The sequence below is a fragment of the Anopheles stephensi genome, chromosome 3 (assembly GCF_013141755.1).
Source record: "Anopheles stephensi strain Indian chromosome 3, UCI_ANSTEP_V1.0, whole genome shotgun sequence".
Classification (NCBI taxonomy): Eukaryota; Metazoa; Arthropoda; class Insecta; order Diptera; family Culicidae; genus Anopheles; species Anopheles stephensi.
In genome coordinates this window covers 65,816,128-65,837,967 of record NC_050203.1, presented here as the reverse complement: position 1 = coordinate 65,837,967, position 21,840 = coordinate 65,816,128, and the positions used below count along the sequence as shown (strand labels likewise).

The 21,840-nt window shown below is 43.3% G+C and overlaps 1 protein-coding gene across 4 annotated transcripts in view; it reads right to left on the bottom strand.

Annotated features, from left to right (window-relative positions):
* LOC118511718 (venom dipeptidyl peptidase 4) overlaps window positions 1–21,840 on the bottom strand; it is a 102,391-nt gene that overhangs the window by 77,370 nt on the left and 3,181 nt on the right. For 2 of the 4 annotated variants that reach the window (XM_036055145.1, XM_036055146.1), the window contains exon 2: window positions 1,762–2,259. In XM_036055145.1, the coding sequence (XP_035911038.1) occupies window positions 1,762–1,791 (30 nt within the window). In that variant the 5' untranslated portion in view covers window positions 1,792–2,259. Of the gene's footprint in view, window positions 1–1,761; window positions 2,495–3,392; window positions 3,535–21,840 lie in introns of all 4 variants that reach the window. The other 2 variants (XM_036055144.1, XM_036055143.1) reach the window with 2 other exon arrangements.

Below are 21,840 nucleotides of genomic sequence, written 5' to 3'. Positions count from 1 at the left end.
GCGGGGTGTATGGCGCGTGTATGTTTGTATAGAGATGGGTTTGTTCTTGGGAAAATTAATGGCCCGCGGGGAGAATCACAAAACATACACAAGCACGGCCGTGCACATACAAAACGGTGCCTCACACAACAGGCCTAAGGATGTTCTGTCCGTTCACTCAGCAGGGATTCAGCAGTCCGGGGCGGAAGTGCCGGCGGACGGAAGTGAAAGTTGAAGTTGAAATGAAAAATGTTTTACAGTAGCAATGTAACCGCAAGGCTTTCCACAACAATAATACCGAAAAAAGCAAGGAACGCAACTCAAAGAAACGGAAACATGCTTCGGTGGGTGTGTGTGTGTGTGTGTGTGTGTGTGTGTGTGTGTGTGTGTGTGTGTGTGTGTGTGTGTGTGTTGGGCTGTGCTTTCCTTCGTTTTTATTTGCGTTACGATTTGGACGAACATTGTCGGAATGTACATTTGTTTAATTTTGCGGATCATTCGGTGCCGTTTTGAGTGGTTTTCTTGTTGTTTGGGGTGGGAAATGGGAAATTCAAGTAACTGGATATGCCGTAACAGTGCGCATTACCACCTGGACTACCTGTGGAATTTTCGCTGATAATATGTGACTGGAGCTTTTGTAGAGGATAGGGAAATTGAAAGCAAATCCGGATTTTTTTATTTAATGTTTGTTGTTACTTTTGATGGGAGAGTGTGTTGAGCTTATTGACTCAATTCTATCTTTCAAATTAAAAGATTAATTTTGAGTTTTTTGTTTAAGTAAGGTTGATTCTTTAAGTTAAACATTCAATCGTGAATATTGACTAATCTGCTTAAATTTGAGGAAAACTACTTCTGAATTTAAAAAGAACTTAATTCGTAAAGATATTATGTAAAGAAGCGGTTTAGGGTTTGCTGCTAAACCAGATCAGACTACAGCAGATCTATCAATCATGTAAGATTTGAAAACCACAAATCAGATTAAAAAGATTCGTGGGAAAGGTTGAACGAAAACTGAGCGATCCAAGTTAAAATTTCTGGTTTAAATGGAAAATATGAAGATATAGATGGAAAATAGGAAATGTACCGTTTCTTCCTTGGTACTAGAACCTCTAGAGGTTTCGGCCTGCCATTTATGGCTTCCTTCCTTCCCCTTGATCCTGCTTAGAGTGAGGCGGTCTGGATAGGATTTGGTCTATATAACACAGTTCATGTTCCATCCGTTCCAATCTGAACAACGACAAAGAAAACAAATTAAAATGGATAACTAACAAATACCAAATCCAACAATCTTAAATTCAAACATAAGCCGTTAAATACGACTTTAATCTTTTGTGCCATCAATCGTACTTAATGGCACTGTAGCTGTTATTGCTTAGTTTCCTGCTGTCACTCGAAATGAGCGTCACAAAACGTCTCCTGCGAATCCTCTCCAAAGCAAGCAGTCTCATCAATCACGGATCACTCCGTGCCCCCACCAAAAAAACGACAGGATATATCCAATTAGTTGTTCCCGGTTCCCGGCCAAAAACAGGGAACCCCTTTCGACTACTTTCATTCAATGCTTTAAGCCCATTCGTGAAAGGATGCTACCATAATCCCTACGCCACCATTATCGGTCGGGTAATTTAAACAAAATTTCTTTGAACACAACTTTCCACCCCATTGCGGACGGAACGATTCCTGTTTTCTTCCTGTTCGGTTAATTATTTCAAAGCAACGATTTGAAAGAGCAATGTGCAGATATCACTCGACTTGAACCGGGGTAAAGCTCACTGCACCTACCTCGTCATCGTAGTTGTCCGCTTCCGTCATTGCGGCAGGTTCCGATGCGTTTCGTTGCGACAGGAAACGATGCTACGAGCTGTTGCTGCTGCTGCTTCTTCTCCTGCTGCTGGTAATAATGTCACACGCACTTGCACAAAAACCGAGCACGGCCACTTCCCACGACGCTGGGGAAGTGCTTGAGATTAGGGATGCTTTTAATTTATGGCAATTCGGAGCTCGGAGCTTCACGGCTGGAAGCGCGCCAAAAGCGCGAACCCTCGCCTGGAACGCTTCCGGGTGCGTCACGGGCAGCACAACTTGCTCACTTGTGGCAACACTGGCAACACTCAAAAACACACCAACACATCAAGACACATACAAACACACTAACACAACGGTGGCAACTTTTCGCCGTACAACCACCAAAAGCTCAAGCTTATCGTCACCGGATTTGGACCAGGCAGCGGTTTCAATTATAATTATCCATCAGGGCGTGACGATTTTTGCACTGCTTTCCTATAAATATGTACTCATTTACGTTGGAGCAGGATCACGGCCGCCAGCTCCGCCAGCACCCGACGGACCACTTTTCATCACTTTATTTTTCCGCGCGATTTACGCTCAACTTTTCACCGTTTTCCTTTTGGCGGTGGTGCTGTCGGTGATTTTTCGCATTTTTTTTTGCTGATGTCTTTATCAGTGGAAGTTGGTCAACCACAGCTGCTGGTTGGATGCGGGATTCGGTTCGATGCTACGATGTTCGGAAGAAGAGAAGAAGCAAGTGAACTTGTTTATTTCGTGCGGTTTTGTTTTCGAAAGGTGGGTGTCGGCTTTTGTGCATAAAACGGTAGCTTGGCGGTAAGTTAATCAGGGCGTTTGGAGGAGAAAATTTGTCACATTAACAATATAAGTAAAGAAAAAAGAGGGAAAAGGAACAAAAGAAGCACTCCTGTCACAATTTAATGCCATTTTTCTGAACACACAAAGCAAAACAATGCAACAAAAGAAGCTTTTGCTGCATTGTTTAATTGAACGAGTGTTTGAGTGATGTCTACGTGTTGTGTTGCTTTTCTAACTCGTTACACAATTTAACTCTCTGATTGCACCCTATTGACCACCGATTGGACAAATGCCGAGCTGAAGCGCACAATCCAGTTCCAGTTCAGTACCGCCGTACGAAGTAAACAAATCTTAAACCATTCATCCGACCATTCATTCTACCTGCTTTCGGTCCACAATTTGATTTAGGAGCACAAAGGAGAGAAGAAAGAACACATTACTTCTCTCCGACAAATGTCATTGCACAATCATTCGCTTCGTCGGTGCGATTACGGTGCGGTCACACAGTAACGGTGCAGTAACGGTGACCAAAGCTTTAACTTCCGGACGCAATTCAATTGCAATTGCAATGTCGGATTGCCGGCTTCCCGGTGATGTGATTTTTCTTCGGTCAGTTTCTAAACTGGCAAGAAGCATCGTAAAGATTGTAACTAGTTTGGTTGTTTTCTCTCTCTCCCTCTCTCTCTCTCTTCGTTTTTTTTCCTTTCTGTGGTTGATGTTTATGTTGTTTATGGTTCCCGTTCACGTTCCGGTTGGCTACTGTCGCTGGCAACGGTTGGACGTTGTATCGTTCTCCGGTTGTCGTTTACCTGGTGTCTTTCGATACACCGAGAGCGAGTTCATTTTCTTGATGATTTCATTTTATTTGCGCTTGCTGTTTTAGTACCTCTTGCAAGGAACCGATGGTACGCTGGTGAAATAGTTGCAAGATCACTCTGCTGCAAGGGATAACTGTGAATGAAACAAGAGTACATTGTTTATATTAGAACGATTTCGTTGGTTTTAATTACTTTTGAGTGTTTTTTTTGCGTGTATTTTATGTACAAATTGCAGAGAGAAGATGTATTTTGATTACATCTTGTAAGGTGTGCTGAAGAAATGGGGAGGATAGCCAATGGTTATGCTTTTTTGGTTGTAATTAAGTAGAGAAATGCTTGCAATATTGGGGTGATCTGGTGGCAGAGACGACAGCGGCGTTGGTCTTCACACGGCAGGACCGGGGCTCAAATCCCTTCCAGTCCCGCCTCTCCGTACGCAGGGGGCTGACGACATTGCTACGGGTAAAATTAAGTCACAGAAAGCCAGAAATGGCAGGCCGAGACCCATTTCAAGATTGAAGCGCCAAGGAAGAAGAAGTAATATTTTTTCTGTTAAGTTGCAGCTTCACCCTTCATCACTCTTGTTTTTAAGTAAGAAACGGCTTGACTGTATTGCTTAAAAATAAGTTACCGATAGACAATACAAGGCAGAGTGCAATTCTAATAGGTATGGAGATATTTTCTTCTGTTAGCTCATTTTCTTATATTAAAAAATCAGTTGTTTTTAATTGTTTTTAGTACAAGAAAATTTAAATTTAATTTTTTGTTAATTGTTTTTAATTGTTGATGAAAGTTACTTTGATGATTTGGTTAATTAATTTTGTTGATTAATTTTGCAGCTTTTTATATATTCTTAAAAAGTAGTTTTGGACGCTTTACGTGGATCTGAACGTGTAGACAAAATTCATCGTCAACGATCAGCAGAATGACGCGAATGATAAACTAAGAATTCTTCATTCTCTATAAATATAACATAAGAATCCCTCTTTGAGGATCATTTATACAGTGTTGATTACTTATCAGAACACACAATTGAATTATACGCAATTGAAGGAGTGAATCCACGTATCTGAATAGTCTGTCTTCACTTCCTGGGAATGGCCTGAATGGCCATTAGACCCCGGTTCTGCCTTATAAAGATCGGTGCCGCAGTCGTGATCCTCAACAATGCTTATGCTTATCATATACTAAGGTTATCTGATTATCTTTTTCGATGCTATCAAACTATCAGTTACTAAATTTAATCACATTTATTCTTGATTCAAATTTCAATTAGCCCACATTATTAATGTTTTTTATTATGCTGACCTGTGCACACCCTGATTTTAAAATTATTCAAATGCACCAATTAGCAACTCCCTCCAATGTGCCAATCGTTTCACATCACAGTCATTATCAAACAATGCGCCATCAAAGCAAAATCAATGCAGTTGTCGATGTGCACTTACCGTCGGCTGCATCTGCTCCGGATTGCACTATTGCCCTTATTAAGCAACTTATCCCTAATCGGAAACAAGATTTTTGACCCAGAACCCCCCGGGTCGACGTGTACACATTCGGGAGCATATTTAATTAGCTGCCATGAAATGGCCATGTTTTTCCCGTGTGCTCACATACACACTCGCTCGCTCGAATATCGACGACAATCATCATCATTGCGTTTGGATCCCTGGTGCTCGTGTCCCTAACTCTCTTACGCTCTTACCACCGGTGGGTAAAACCGATTTGAAGCAATATTGAATTTAAAACCAATTTAGCTACATTTCCGTAGCTACGTTCCTTTCCCCGTGGATCGTCTAACCTACATCGAAACCGGATGAAATATGCTACCCGTGTGGACTCCCCTGTTGCATGATGCACTAAACAAATTGCACGCATTTGTCGTCCGTTTGCTCCGTGTTCGAGGGTACACCCGAAAATCCATTATGACCAGCAGCACTGCACAGTACCACTACCAGCGTTCGCTTTATTCGTTTGTACACAGTACGCAAGAGCGCACAAACGTCGGGCCGGACTGGAGCTGGCCCGGACAGGAGCTGGCCCGGACAGTACCGGACCACATTCAATTAATCATGAGCAAACCAATTTTAAAAGCTTGAACAACATTGCCAGTTTGAGGCACCGGTAGCAGCATATGGTAGTGATGTTTTTGAAAACACTTAGCATCCATCGCACATTCGTTAATAGTGTTCCGGAATGTAGGATATTAAAATTGCTAGCAGGAGTGGTGGCAGTGGACAACGGGAAAATATTTGTATGCTAAAATATTGATGGAATGCTTGGAAGTTAGAGTACAAAATGGAGGTTTTGAAAACATGCAGATTTGAAAGCTGATGAAGCCATGTATTGACAATGTGCTGTGGGAATAGCACGTTTGATAAATAAATCAATCGATGATTTCATTTTGAAAATGCAACAGATTTTTTACTTTCAAAAGTAATTTTATTAATATGTATGTTTGAGAATTTTTAAAAATCAATATTCTTAATGTTTTGAATAAAAATCCAAACAAATTGAACATTTGTTCCGAAATCACCAGAATACACCGTTTGATTCTGTTCACAAAGTAAAATATTACTCTACGATTGGAAGCCATGCTTTACCTTGATTTGGTTGCGTGATTATCAATAGCAAGCCCCAAAAAAAAGAATGGAACTCTTTCCACCCCTTCAATAACTACCTACAATTTATCGACATTCGTTTCGCATTAGAGGGCTGGTGGCGCTTACCATGATGCCAAAATCCGTTCCCTCACCAAGGCCAAATGGCACACACCAAAACCGACAATACAAACGCTCGTTTTCCATCAGAAAGCGAGCGAGTGTACGGGTTTCGCATGCCGATGCGTACGGGACGATGGCGGCGTGCCTGTGTATAATATCTAAATAGAAGTCACAATAAAATCGAATACATTTCCGACAGCACCACGAAATGCCACCGGATCGCTAGCTTCCGGGAAGCAGTTGCAGAGCTCACGCATTTGACCCAAGAAAGTTTGCCCAAAACTCGTGTAATCCTTTGCCAGTCTGCCGTCTGTGCGTGTGTTCCGAGCGTTTCCGAGGGAGGAAGAAAAAAAAATCAGTACCGGTGTCAATAAACCCCACCCACAACTACCAACCCCCTTTTAGCAGAGACTTCACACAAGTATCACACATAGCCACCGGAAAAAAAAACCGTTTCGTCCATGGCCATACCCAAGAAATAACCCAACCCCATTCGGTATATCATGGTGGAACGAATCGTTCTCCGGTGGGGGGGAGGGGGGAGAGGAACTTAACGTTCTTGGAAGAAAGTCTGGATGAAAGTCTTCAAAGAAACTACGTACACGTTACTACACGACTCCGTCGGCCAACCACATCCGGCCAGATCAGTTCGTATTTGGGCTGTAATTAAGTTTTTCCTCTATACACGCGCCACACAGACCGGACAAACAGGATTGTCAAGAAGTAGAAGAAACGAAAGGCAAGGAAAAGACTTCCAAAATCTACAAAAGTGAATAAATCGCTGATATACGGCTGTAAGTCTCGGTTGTGCGCTAGCGTGTGACATCCGTGGGGGGGAAATACGTACGCCTTTCTTCCCGACGCTTCTAAATAGAAGGGCGCGCGCGTATTGCGAATATCCCAGAAGGCAACAAAACTTCATAAAGCTGCTGAATATATTACCGCAAAGTAAGCTGTGCTCGCCCAGTTGCTGGCCGGGTGTAGCTTTCTACTACGCGGTGGTCTGGGCTTTATTTCCAGCGGGAAGCGGGGTCTCTCTCTCTCTCCCTGCAGTCTGCTTCCCATTGACATGTCACCGATTGCTGCGATCGTTTGGAAGTGGTAAGTTCAATAAAAATCAGTGTCAGAGTGTGGAGGCCGCCGCCTTTGAATGATAGTGACAGCAAGTGTCACTTGAAGCATCGGCAAGCGGCGCGAAGCAGAATAGCGTGGTTCAGACAACGCGCTACCGTCTCGTGTGCCTTGGATGGATGGTAGTCAATATGCTGTCAGACCGTTGCACAGGACGGTCGTTATATAGTCCCGCCGCTTTAGGAGCCATTCTGTGGCAAACATGTAGACGGTGCACACTAATGGGCAATAATGTCACAAGGATAGCTGTTTTTCGTTTTTGTTTTTATATGTTTAGAAATAGTATATTGGTTCAATAGGCAGATGGGTGTGAACAATGCTTTGATTTATTGTTCGATGTTACTAAGAAATGGTTTATGATTATCAAGAGTAGATCATTATTTTATGAATTGATACTAATTATGAATGTGGTAAAGTTTAGGGACGACCCGGAGGAAGGGGCAACAACGGTACCGGTTTTTATACGGCAGGACCGGGTTTCAAATCCCATCCGAACGGTTCCCCCGAAGTGAGGACTGATTATCCAACTAGATACGTGGTATCATTAAGTCTAGTAGGCCAGAAATGACAGGCATCGCTTAAGAGGACATTAGGCCAATGAAGAAAAAGAAAAAGAAGAAGAAGAAGAAGAAGAAGGCATTTATTGTCCGAAACTAGAGCCGTTATTTCAAGTCCCACTCTTTAGATATGCCCCTGAAGCATGGACTATGAATACCAAAACTTATGATTACCTCTTAGCCGAGTTCTGGAACAAAATCGTCACTATTGTGCAGCAGATTAGACACACCAAACTCTGGTGGGCTTATGTTGTTAGAATGGCATTGAACGACCCAGCTCTTGAAGTCCTCCCAGGCCATGTTCATAGGCAGAGAAGGCGTAACAGGCATAAAACGGAGATGAAGCGGATGCGTTCGACAGAAAAACCGAAATATTCGATAAGCTGATGACGGAACTAGGTCGTGAGTAAGTATCTCATGTCAAACCTACATTCGTTTACTCCAAAGTGCACAATATCTTGACGAGATAGATTTCGGACCGTCAGAATTGGAGAATTTTCATCACAGCTTAACGTCTTATTAATTCAGGTCTCAAGAATTAAGACCCATTGTCGTCAATGACAGGTGACTTTAACGTCTATTCACCTTACCAGTAGGAGTAATTTCTTAAACATGACACAGCCACCTGGTTGGCAATGGACGAGAAATTAATGTAATGAGATCTCTTACTCAAGCTAAATCATCGATTAATTCTGCAAAGCTAGTAGAATTAACATCTGCCATATTTATAAAGCCTACAATATATGTGTTCTTATGATTTTAAGTAACATAACGACACATGGTCTGTTAAGCTGGTAATTTTTATTGTATACAAAACTAACAACAGTCTTAATTTTATGAGCTGTAATAACAAGTTGCCAGCATGATAAACTTCCTGCACAAAATTTATTCTAATACCGTGCAAAACTGCCTTTAACTAACCCTGCTCGATGTAAATTCTACAGTTAAAAATGAGTATTAGCCAGTGAAGTTTCTAAACCATCTCTTCGGACTCCTCTCCTTCTAAATCTGCGCTTCGCGTGATTCGGTCAACTTTTTCCGACTCACCCACCAACAGCGCATGCAAACGAGTGTTGCTTTGAAAACATACACTCTGCCAAAAAACAAACCATCGGTTCGGATAACGCTCGTTTGCACGAAATCTGCCAGCATAGCGTAGCGAGCCGTGCAGAGTTTATATCTTCGTCCGACTGGTTTTCCCCCTTCTTCCAAACCCCTTAACCGGTGTCCGTCCGTCCGTTCTGTCTTGCGGGACATTTTATGTGCAATCGAGAACGGGCTACAAAAGGGCGGCAAATTGCATGTCAATTATTCACGAATGGGAAATGTACATGTAAAGGTGAAAACCTTTGCAGCGCCGTAACGGTACGCTTGGTGCGGGAATCACTTCTTACCTTCGGGTTTGAGGCGTTCATGAAGGTTCGCAAAAACATGTACTGGGTGTACCAAAAACAGGTTTCGAATTTCTATACTGCATTTTGAGACTTTTACTAAATCATTAACAATGTAATGTTTGGCTATTCTATGCATCACCATCATGTAAATTAACATTTCTGATGTATCTTTTTCACACATCACCCATGCATAAGATAGTTCACCTAGACCTTCCCTGTAGTAACGCTGAGAGTACTACTGGGTCATTCATTGTCTATATGGTTGAAAAGAACGAAAGTGGTACGATAGTTGATGGGCGTGTAGTATGTTTTATTACTCCGAACCAGAAAAGGGCTTTCCCGGCACAAAGCGACGCTGGAACACATTCCTTAGGCAATGCGAAAATCCATGAAACGACCTGTACTTGACCGTGGGAACATCTGAATCGAGGAGTTAGTCGTAGAGCCGTGTTCATTAGGAGCGAACAGAGGACCTGCGTTCCCGACACAACTTCGACCACCAGAAGGCGCATTTCCAGTCCAGTAACACACTGCACGCGACCACTACTTATTTTGTCCACAAATTGGAATAATTTGGATGTAATTGAAACAAATCTAATCTGTACTGCTAACGGCTACGGGGGTGGCTCGGCATTTTTTGTCCGTTGTTGTTCGGGTCCCGGAAATTGGGGTCATAAATGGGACGCCGCCGGAAGCGTTAAGCGTCGTTGGCAATGTGTTGGGCCCATCAATACTGTCGGCAAGGAAGGTCAATGTTGTCGAAGCTGTGCGTCTGTTAGGTGCATAAATTTCCCCGTCCACCATGCGTGGCGTGCACGCTGGTTACGGGAAGCATAGATCCATTGCAGCGAGCTGGTGAAACGATCCGACTTTGAATTTATCGCCATCTCACCGGCAGCCATAACTCATCCATTGGCACCACGGTTATACTACATGCCGGATGCGAGTGTGTGTTCTAAGGCAAATACGCTCACACTGTGAGGCAAACGGTGACGCTGACAGGCGAGGGCCAAGTGCGAGAAACGCCACCGGTAGGCCATTCATTATGCCACAAACCGATCATCGTCCTTTTCAGCGCCAGATCCTCTTCAATCTGGAATGTCGCAGCAGCTGCATGTACATCCGGGACGCAATTGCTTGCAGCCCATCGTACTGCTCTGTGTGTGTGTGTTTCTGTCTGTTCACAGTGACACAACTTCAAGGTAGCTTGGTAGGACATAGGCGAGGGCTCAACTCCCGAGGAATGTGAGGGAAATGAAAGCAAATTAGAAATAGTTCTCCAACCATCACCAGTTCCCAATCCTTTTGCGCAACACAGACATAACGCACACACACCGGCATAAACTTTCATGGGAAAAACCGCCGAGTGTTCCCGATTCCTTTCATTCGGTCCCGCTGGTCCTTACGGCACACACACACACTCACACGTCGTTGGACGAGTTAAGCCGTAGTGTTACAAGCAGACAAGTCCTTTTCGCCACAATAACCTTTTCCGGCCGGAGAAACCAAACATGGCTTTACCTCACCATCGTGAGGCAAAGTGTACCCATCCCTTCCTCCAATCCTTTTCCATTTCTTCCTCCAATGGAAGGGGATGTGGGAACACGTGATACCGAGATGATGGTTTAGTTGGATAGCCGGGAACACTCTTATCATGGAGCAACACATTCTTCGCCTCAAACCACAACCGTGCACGACCCTTCCGAGCTCACGACACAGCACACTCGGAAGCTAATTGGACAGAAGGTGGAAAACTTTACCCGCCGCGTCCACGGTCCCGTCCCTTTCCATCCCTCCGCTTTCCAAAACCACAACCAACCAGCTCAACGCATCTTTCAGCTTGCGTTCTCACTCGGCAGTGCAAGTGTTTGTACTTTAACTTCGTACATCACTCGTCACTTTTTCCCATTATTCATGTCTCGCTTGCTCCCTGTTTTCCCACAGTCGGTTTGGGCGGTGGGGTGGTAAATCGCACACCAACTGCTGTGCCCCGTGTAGTGCTCGTGCTGCAGGGGTCTTTTATTTATATTTAGGTCACTCTTTTTCCTATCTACTGCGTGTCAGTCACTCCACAAGTCCTTATTCTCCCCCCCCTCAAACTCCGGTCCAGTGAGCGGGTTTTGCGGTTCTCGTAACGGGCGACCGACGGTCATCGATGCTTGGTGAGGTCGTATCGATTTCACACACACCGTTTTCCTCACCCCAAAACGGGTGTTGGCACACCTTCAAAACATGGCCAGCAAATCGTAACACTCGTTGCGAAAAGTGTGTATTATGAAAACGATAAGAGTGGCCATCGTCTTCCCGGTGGGCAGCAAGACAGCCGTGGGAAACGAAACAATTGCTCCCTTACTGCACTGTACGCCCAGGAAAAATGAGCCACCCCTTTTCTTTGTAGATAGTGCAACGTGTGTGTGTGAGTGAGTGCGGTACGGCTTCTTCTTCCGCAATGCTGCACCATTATTGCGACGGCCGTTTTGTGCAGTGCTGTTGTGTCCGTTTTTTTTTTGTTCTATGCGGCAGCCAGGCCCGGTGCAGGTATTGATTTCCAATTTTGAAATTTATGTCAAGCTAAACGACGAGCCCCCCCCCCCCCCCCCCCTTAACGATGTTAATGCTTCGGTGGACGTTCCGTACGGTACATATTGGCTCACATGTGTACTGCATTTGTCGCATGTTGCGCCAACGGGAAGAACGGCGGATGTTTTCTGTCTTGAATGTTTTATTGGCACGTGGTAGTGTGTGTGTGTGTGTGTTTGAATAAGAAATTCGATGATTGCGGACAGAGCAGTTAGAAATACGATTATGATGTCGTTGAGTTTCAGTTCAAAATGGAGCAGATGTATTAAATAACATCGGAAGAAATTATATTTGATAGCAGCAAAATTCTTTCTTTTATTGTTGTTCAGTGGTTCAGGGCATCTTGTTACTTTTTTCTTAACAAAAAGAAGCATTTCACATTCTTTGACATGTTATCTAGAATTCTGTTTGACATTTGAAGGCGATATGGTCGTAACACCGAATGTTAGGTCCTACTAGATTCTGCAAATTGAAAACAAAACATTAATTTCAAAAAAAAATCTGGTTTTTGAAGAGTTAAGAGAGAAACTGCTCTTTTCCGGTGCTATTTTATGATCCTTTTCATCAAATTTGGAGTACTAGGTTTGCCACAATTATTTTAAGATCGATGGGCTAATCTTATTTGAAGCGGTCCAATGGCCAACAGTGGCAACAGCGTCGCCGGTCTTCACACGAAAGAACTGGGCTTCAAATCCCATCCAGACTGCGCCTTCCCGTACGCAGAGCTGGTTACTTTGCTACGGGTAAAATCAAGAACGTGAAAGACAGAAATGGCATGCTGAGACCTTGTAGTTGTAGTGTCTGAAAAGAAAAAGGTCTAATTAAAATTGGAGCCAGTGGCCTTCCATGAAGGAATCTTTATCAAATCTCCTGTGGATTGTCCCGACAGGACACAGGACTGACCATTCAGTGACTAGCATAATCAAGCCAAAGAACAATAGATGACAGGCCAGGGCTTTTCGAAGTTTGGTGCAAGGCGAAAGAAAAATGTTTTATTCAATACTGAAATTTGTTAACCGCGGACATTTAATAAGAATGTTTCAGGCGGATTTTTAACATATGGCGACATCTCTTTGGCCAAATCCGCTCTTTAAAAAATTAATAAGAAATTTCAATTTAATACACATTTCCTCCCAACAGGTCCACTACCTCCAGAGTGCAGCACCAGATTAACATGAGACTAAGCTTATCACTTCATAGAACAGAGTTCTGTTCTCTTACCATTTGCTCATCCTGAAACTGCTATACAATTGTTTATTTAACTCTTCGAATCACACGATACAGAAGCTCTCGAAAGCTTGTCCACGCACCTATACCATAAGCTCCTTGAACACACATCATTCTCGCCCATTGAAACAAACGTTTGTTGCGCTGATTTTATGACATCTTCACCAACAAACACCTCTATTTATACAGCATAAAACCATAGCTAACCATCTTCATTAGTATAAACGCTTTGAAATTTGTGTCGATGTTTGCGCTTTCTAGATATCGGTTCGCTACCAATGTCAGCGGCCGGGCCCGAATCAGTTGCTTCCCAGTGGTGACATTTTTCTCTCTGCCTCTCTCCCTCTCGTTCACATTAACCAGCTCGGTGTGCTGGTGCTCGGTCTGGAGAACGTCACCATAAAAAGCTTTACGATATTGTTATTGCCATCATTACCGACCGCTGGCGCCCGATGATGGTGATGCATGAAGTATGATGATAGGCGACGCAGAACTGGTGCTTCCCGTATTTCCCCGGCAACAAAAACGTGAACGGTGGGTGGCAGCAGAACGTTAGCCATCGTGGGCGATACAATGAAGCAACCATGGTTTCAAGTCGGTTGGCATTTGAAAAGAAAAAATCAGCCCGGGAAACAAAAACAACCAACCGGAAGTGCCAAACCATGATCCTCCTCGAGAATCGGTTGACATGCAAGAATCCTGCGTAATCATTGCGTGAGTTCGTGGCTTGCGGTTGGTCATCCGGGAGACAAAGACAGAAAAAACGGCCGAAAAGAAAACAAATGAAGGCAAAGCGTGTTCGAATCCAGACATCGACTGTGTGGACGCAGAACGTTGCCAGAACTGAAACCAGTTGAATCCGGCTGCTACCCAGTCGGATACAGATTGAGTGACGGCGGGAGTTTCGGTCGAAAAATACTTCCTGTCACCAGGGAGCGCTCGCAATTTATTAACTCACGGCCGACGGTTTCACATTTGACCAGCCCAGTTTAATGACCTCTTGACATTCCGCTAGTCGCGACGCAGTGGACGACGGTGCTCAACCGTCGTCGCTCATGGAGCGCTCATTAATGGGATCGTTCATATTCATGGCCGTTTGGGCAGTGGATGCATGATAGCTCAAAATTATGGCAACAAATGATCGGTGTTGGTCGGAGTCCGGTCTGGTTATAATGAGAGCTCAATGATGATTGCTGGTAGGTGAGCGGATGTAATGGCGAATTCGTTTTTTTGCAGAGACAGTTGATAAAACAATGGTTGGAATGAGATTTTTACATGAGCGAACTCATCGTTTGCCATTAATTTCTGGACGAGTTATAATAAGCATGAAAGCTTTGCATAACATAATTGATGTTGTTATGGCAAAGCTTTAAACACTAACACTGACAAAGAGCTTAAAATACGCTTTAACACGTCCTGAGTTTTGGTGAGGATTTGAATCGGAGTTGAGGCCAAGAATAATCCATGAAAAATGTATTAATGAATAAAAAGTAATCTACTAAGCTGTACCAGTTTCAGAAAATTTGAACTTAATTTTATTGACGTCTTACGACGAAAGAATAATAATTCTATCCGTCGTCGCTCCCAACAAAGTTCAGTAAGCAAGATATTCATTAAATAACAACTATGGCCTAAATATTTCAAAGCTAAACAATTCACAAAAAATATGATAATCTAGCTTATCCCTACACATATTTTCGGCTTTGGTTCCTAATAAGCATAATTTCTACCATCCGCCGTGCGATCGCGCAACGGCATCAAGTGCGTACGCCGTCGACCCCGGGTCGAGCGTTTTTGCAAAATAAATTACAAACTTACGTTCAGCTTTCGGACGGGAAGGTACATGGTTCATTGGTTCATCTCCCTGGAGCCTTTGAAGCGGGTTGCCTGGCTTGGGCCAAACACCAGCCCTAGCACCAGCCAGCATTTCTGTTCGCATGAATTTATTACGATGCTCTGCTATGTGGGTGAACAGCATTCCACAAGAAAAACAACAGCACTGAAGTGCAGAATTCTCGGCCAGGCAATTGGCATGCGGCCGAACCGGACTCTGAACCGTTTCTCCAGCAGTAAGCCAACATTTGAATGCCTATTTTTGTTTTCTAATCAACAAAGCATGGTCCGTATTCTTCATTCATATTTGAAAGGGCTCTCGAGTCTTTTAGCCAGCGCAGATGAGGTTTTGCCAGTGCAGATGAAGCATATGCAGAGGAATACCGGAATGCCTCAGAAATTACTAAGTTTTCCCCGTGAGCAAAACCGTTGTATTTGAGCTAAACTGGCTTGAGCTATATTTTCTGAAACTCCACACCCAATTCAAAGAAAAAATCCAGCTGCTGAGGCATGAAATATTAAAATACGTTAGATCAGGGCTGTGTCTAATCTCTCCATACTGCAAGCTGCAAGCTAGTCACTCAACAGCACTAGCATCTTTGATGTGAAAATATATAAGTAATAATTTAAATAATTTTGTCTTTAGTGCCTGCCTTTATTTGATATTATATCTTTAAAAGTATGTTTATAAAATTAATAAACCATCTGCTTCATTTTACACCTCCCCGCAAACAAAGTTCCCTCATTTATCTTGTTCCGTGCTAACGAAAGATTAAACAACATTTGTGGCCTCCCGCTATGCTAAGCGGGGAAAAATTTGTAAGGCATCATAACTTTCCCTTTTGCCTCAACAAAACCTCGCACGACCAAGTTAAAACTTTTCCCGATGATTCGCAGCGAGGCCTCGAGTGGGGAACGCGCCCCCTTGATGCTGCCTTGTATTCCATCCCGAAAGGTCGGTAATTCATACCTGCCTTAATGTAGTTCTCTCGCATACAAACACACACACACACACACAATCTCAAACTAAGGGTGTATTTAACGTAAGCCCTCGGTTTAATCTGTTTCCGGAAGCATGCGTAATAAGCATGCGATAGTTGCCAATCTGTTAGCGCTTAGCCTGCTCAAGCTCTTTGAGCTACCGTACACGAGCGCTTTCGGTCGGCAATAAAAAGTCAATAAAAAAGCAATCTTTGCAGCAATTTACCTTGGAATGTTTTGGGAGAAAACGATGTTTAAAATGTAATAAAATTACTCTAAAACGTGACGGCTGTTAGCTTCTTTTTTACGAATGCATGCTGACTGTGTCAGGTAGAAAGTCTAGGCGTACGAAATAACAAATGATCTGCTTCTTCTGCCGGACGTCTTAATGCTTTACCCAAGCATCATGAAGAACATGATAAGCGAGCAAAATGGCGGATGTGCTCACAGTTTATGCGTAATCCCGTTCGAAGGTCATGTCGGACGAGAACCAGAGCAGCCAGAGTGCGATGGGCTATCCGTATTTTTAGCAAATGTTCCTCACACCTGCTCACGGTGGAAGGCCTATTTTCGGGACGAAAAGTCCGCTACGAGTAAGAAAGACACACACACACACATAGCCAGACTAGCTATTTTCAATCTGTTCCCAGTGTTTTCATCGCTCGCATCCCTTGAGCCTGGGTTTTTTTTTTTGGGACAGCATCTGGACTTAGGATATTCCGTTGTTTCATCCTCTAATCTTCTGCAGCGAAAGCCCTCAACACCGCTCTAGTGGCTGGAAGATGCTTCATCTTGCGGAAAAGGGTAAGGGACAGCTGTCCTTTCCCGAGCTTCCCGAACCATGAACATGGTTTGGGAGGAGAAAGGTCCGACAAGAACCGTCATTCGCCGGAGACGACCCACTTGACGAGTGAAGTTTGTCCATCAAATTACACCAGAGAAGGTAGGAGGGTACGATGAAGGAAAAGATCGCATCTTGCTTCATCTTTAAGGCTTAGCAGATATCCGCATGCATGTGTACAAACACACATGTGACATTTGGTGGGATTGGCCGGTGGTGGACGCGGAGAGGCGAGCTAGACAATTGTAGCAACCTTGTCGGCTGATGGTTCTGTTTTTCCTGCAGCAAGCTTCTTCAATCAATAAAACCATCCGCTCCGATGAAGCTGATGTTGATGAAAATCCAATAAAACTTCGGTGACAGAACGTCATAAAAAGTCAGTCATCCGTCAGTGTGTGTGCGTGTGTGTGTTTGAGGCGGTCACCGGTGGCGAGGATGCGAAGCATGATAATTACTTCGGGATGACTTTATCTAAGGACCTTTTTTGGGGAGGGGAGCTCGTTCAAAATCGCTTGACGTTCGCGCGTTTTTAAGACACTCACAAAAGACACGCTCAAAAGACGTCATTTAACGTTCAATCGGTGGGATGAGTCAGCAGGCCACTCACTATCAAGTCGGTTCATCACCCGAACGCAAGTCAACCGCAAAACAGGGCGAAAGGTGTTGACTAGCGTTTCGGAAAACTTTTCCCGAACCCTTTTACAGGGCAAGTTGTTTTGGGAGGTGGGAGTTCAGGGTACCCTCGGCTTTTTGAGTGTTGTGGGTAAGCTGATCGGTTTTTCGAACACGGCTTCGAAACTAGCATCTCATCGTTATCGGACCGAACCATCGATGGTGGTGATCCCTTTAGGATGGATGGAAGGATAGTTTTTCGGCTTAGCGGGCTCGAGAGCTTAAGTGAGCTTAGCTTGTTTGAGTTTTTAACGGATTGGAAATGGAAATGGATTTTTTATATAAATCGACTAAAAATCTCTCCAACTGACAAAAACAGAGTTGATTTGGTAGTTGTGAGTTGCTTAAAAAAAGCAGTCATCTTCAGAACTTTCTGCTATCAGTGTCCACTTTGAAGATTTGTGCTTTATTCATCCTTTGTTCCTGACAGATACTTCAAGAACAACGTTTAATGATTATAAGAATATATTTTGTTGTATCTGAAAGCTCATCATCCATTTCCTCTTCATCCTTGGCACTACAACCTGGAGAGGTTTCGGCCTGCCATTTTTGGCTTTCAGCCAGAGTCATCTCTGCGTACGGAGAAACGATCTGGATGGGATTTGAACCCCGGTCGTGCTATCACATCGGCCACTGAACCGCCCCCATCCATTTATCGCACCAAAGAAAGATACCAGAAAGAGCAAAGTTTGCCTTCTATTTGGTTTACACCAGCTATCTGAACGGAAAAATAAAACAATTCAAACAGCTACATAAATAAATTAATTTCATGTACACTTGCATGCCGTGTGCCACTGTCACTAACCCGAGTGGATTTACCTTTCAATCCTCTGTAAGCAAATGCAATTGGGGACCATTGTGGAATAATTTATTTAACATTTTCACCGACCACAAATCTGCTGGCCTTATCGCATTGTAGCAGATTGATTTTGCTGCTTTATCCTCTCAGCCACACACACACAAACACTCGCGTGCACTACTTCACATTAAGCGATCCATTTACTAATTGCTTCATTACTACATCCATCGGCTGCGTGGGAATGAGAGGATTCCATTCTTAGTCCCATACCGATATCGCACAACTGTACCAACGTGCAGGCACGGTTTTCATTTGCGCCAGTACGAAATGAAATAGAATATTTCCGATAATGTCTCAATGCTCAAATTGATTGCTGCCGTTACTCTTGATGTAGAGATAGTGGAATGCAAAAGGAAAAAGGCGATCGGCACCGGAGTCTGAAATGCTTCGGTGGTCTAGAGCTGTCAGTGCTGTCATATAATGCTACACCAGCAAATTAATTTTCCAATACCGATCGGTGGTACATTTTCAAAATTGATGACTAGACGCTTTGCATTGGTGTGGTGAGCTACGGCAGCGAAGCAGCGGAACGGGAAAGAATTGGATTTTTCAATTGCTGCTCAATGAGATCAGGCTATGAACGATGCTTAATTCAGAAACAATACAATTTGAGGCCATCGTGAACAATGAGCTACATTAATCAATGACCTCCTCGGAGTCCGTTTTGTCTTTGATACGTTTTTCGAAGCGAGGCTTTTTGTGGTGTTCATTTATTTTCACTACAACTCTCCAAAAATGCTTTCCATTTTTGATGATGATAAAAATATCATCGGTTAAACAGAATTACAACACGAAACGTCCATCTTCGGCTGTCCTTCACAAAGAATACTAATTAGTGTCTTAGAACAATTTTAAACAAAAGCATCTCTCGCTTAGCTCACGTACACGAATAAAGCTTCAGTATTGCTTTACGATTCAAACGCACATTAAAAACTCCCGCCCAATTTTACTACACCCACCCAACCTGCCTATCGCAAAACCCGGCAGCGAAAATTTATCTCATCCTACTCAGACAGAAAATACAAATCTCATTTGCATAGCATAACACACCTCGCGACGCATACTAATCAATCGCCTCAGGATAAGTGTGCGTATTTTCAGAGTGTTTAAATCCGAACACAGAATAAAGAGATTTCTCGACCTGTCGGGTTTGATTAGCTTTTTATAAGCCACCAAGGCTGTTGCTGTTTATTGTTGTAGAATTTTCAATGATTTTAAACGAAACAAGTGCAAGCGTGCGCTGCACCGTCCGATGTCAACGACAAATAAAGGTGTGCAACGGTTCGTAGCGAACGCAATCTGTCCTGTGATCTCGGTCGAGCATCATCGATCAACACACACTGAATGGACGACAAACACCGTACCGTGCTGCGTTTGAACACATGTTTTAGTCATTTCTCGAATTGTACGATTGTCCAACGGCACAGAACATTCACCATCGGCCATCTCTCTTGTTACGGATCGGCCGGCTAGCATGGTGTGGTACTGTTGAACATAGAGAGTGGATAGTACAACAACAAAAAAGTCCTTTCCACCGTACGCTTCTTCATCGACGCATTGTGAGGATTCTGGAATATTAATCACTTCACAATTCGATCGGACAGTTTCCAAACGGGCATTCGGCACTTGATTCATTGAACGGCACTACTGACCGTGACCATCGGCTGGACTCGTTGGAAAACAAAAGAGCTCGAATGCGAAACAAATCGTTCAACGGAATCAATGAACGGTGAATCGGTGCTGCCCGGAACAAATATATCATGACAGTGACACATATTATCTGCAACATTTATTATCTCACCATGTCATACGTTTGAATGGACGTGGAAGTAAAATAATTTGGACCCGGGAGCAAAAACGCATCGGGCCAGGTAGCTCGCTAGCTTACTAGCAGCAGTGAAATAAAATCTTCCCCATCACTACATTGCTGTTGGTATTGGTTCGGTGTGTGGATTTCTCTTATAGCATAGACAATTTTTATTGCAAAATACACCGGGCCATGGAATCCCAGGGATATTAATGCAATAAACAATGAAACAAACTGTGGTACATTTTTTACATGGCGACGATTGGATTGTTAAGTGAACACTTGGGTCTGATGTTGCTGTTTCGCTGTAGGTATAAACAGAGGCCATAAACCATTGTTAGGAAATGCGAAAACCATATTGCTCTTTCGTAACAGCGCTCCGTGGGAATGACACATTTAATTGCAACATAAAGCGTTCCTATTGCCGTTTTTAGTACAATTTAAATCTCTTTGCGAGGGGTAGTAGCTTGTACGAAGCTTTCGACGGATCGTTTCCTCTTTTGAAAAACACTTGTTTAAATCATTTATGAGTGATTCATTGCGGTAATAGCTTGTATAAAATTTTAAACGTTTTCAAAGCATTTTGTGTACAGGAGCGCGATTTAAAATGAAGCATAATCTGTTTAACGCATATGTAATTTGTTTAATGTTTTAATTTGAAACCATCAAACAATAAATTAATTGGAAACTTTACAAACTCTATCAAAACTTTCGCTAACATGAGTACAAAATACCAGGCGTCTCCATAAAGTGGGTGATTGATCTATAAAGTACCAGGCGTCTCCATATAGTTCACGCTGAGCTCATGAAATACTAGGCGTCTCCATTGCCCTATTTTATTTTCATAGGTTTCTTTGATATGTTATTTCTGAAACAAAAATAAACACCACTTAAGATGTAATGATGAAATCAAACGAACAAGTAGTAGTAGTTTTTGTTTTTTATTTATTGCACGATACCAACCTTCCGTAACGACGCATTACGACTTTATTATCAAATATAACACGCCCATTTAGACACACCCATAACCGATTAAGCTTTTTCTTTATCTAACACATATCTCGTCAGTGTTCCCCCGTGCCGCTGGGATTCTCATTCAATCTCTCGTACCGAGGAACGTGAACGTTGAAAGATAAAGAAAAGTTATTCTTACGGTCCTATCAGCACAATGCCTCCCTTCCCTTCGCACTGGCACAAACTTTCTAAAACACTTCCTAAACTCTTCCACCAATCGAGCGCGGGATCATTCCGGCCGATACTACGACGCTAGCACGAAGAATGGAAAGAACTCTCCCATTGTTGTTGCAGGACCACAGCTCAATAGCCGGCGGTTAAGACCGATCAACCGTCTATGGTCGAAAATGTTTTGGTTCGATTCCTCTCCCCTTATAACTTCCCCTAACATCTCCTATCAAAACCTTCGATTTTCAGCTCCACCGGAATGTGCCAGTGTTCGAAGAATTATTGTAATCGCACAAAACGTATCGATTGCCAGACGCACCAATGCTAGTGCTTTTCTTGCTGGATTCTTTGTGCGTTGGAAAGCTGGAAATCTTGGTGGGGGAACCCCATCACCCCACCTCAACATTTCTCACCCAGACGCGCCTTGAAGGTAGGTGCTATGTTTAGGGCACCAACGTTGGGTAGGAAAATAAATACATAAAACATTACCTTGCTGCGGTGTATCGCAACCGTATGCTAGTTCTATTAGGATCCGGTAAACATCGAAACTCAAACCGCTACGCAGAAGCTGTTCCAAATTAGCATATATCGATCAGCAAACTCCGTTAATTGGCCGGGACGAGCGTCTTAGATTATACCACACACTCACAGC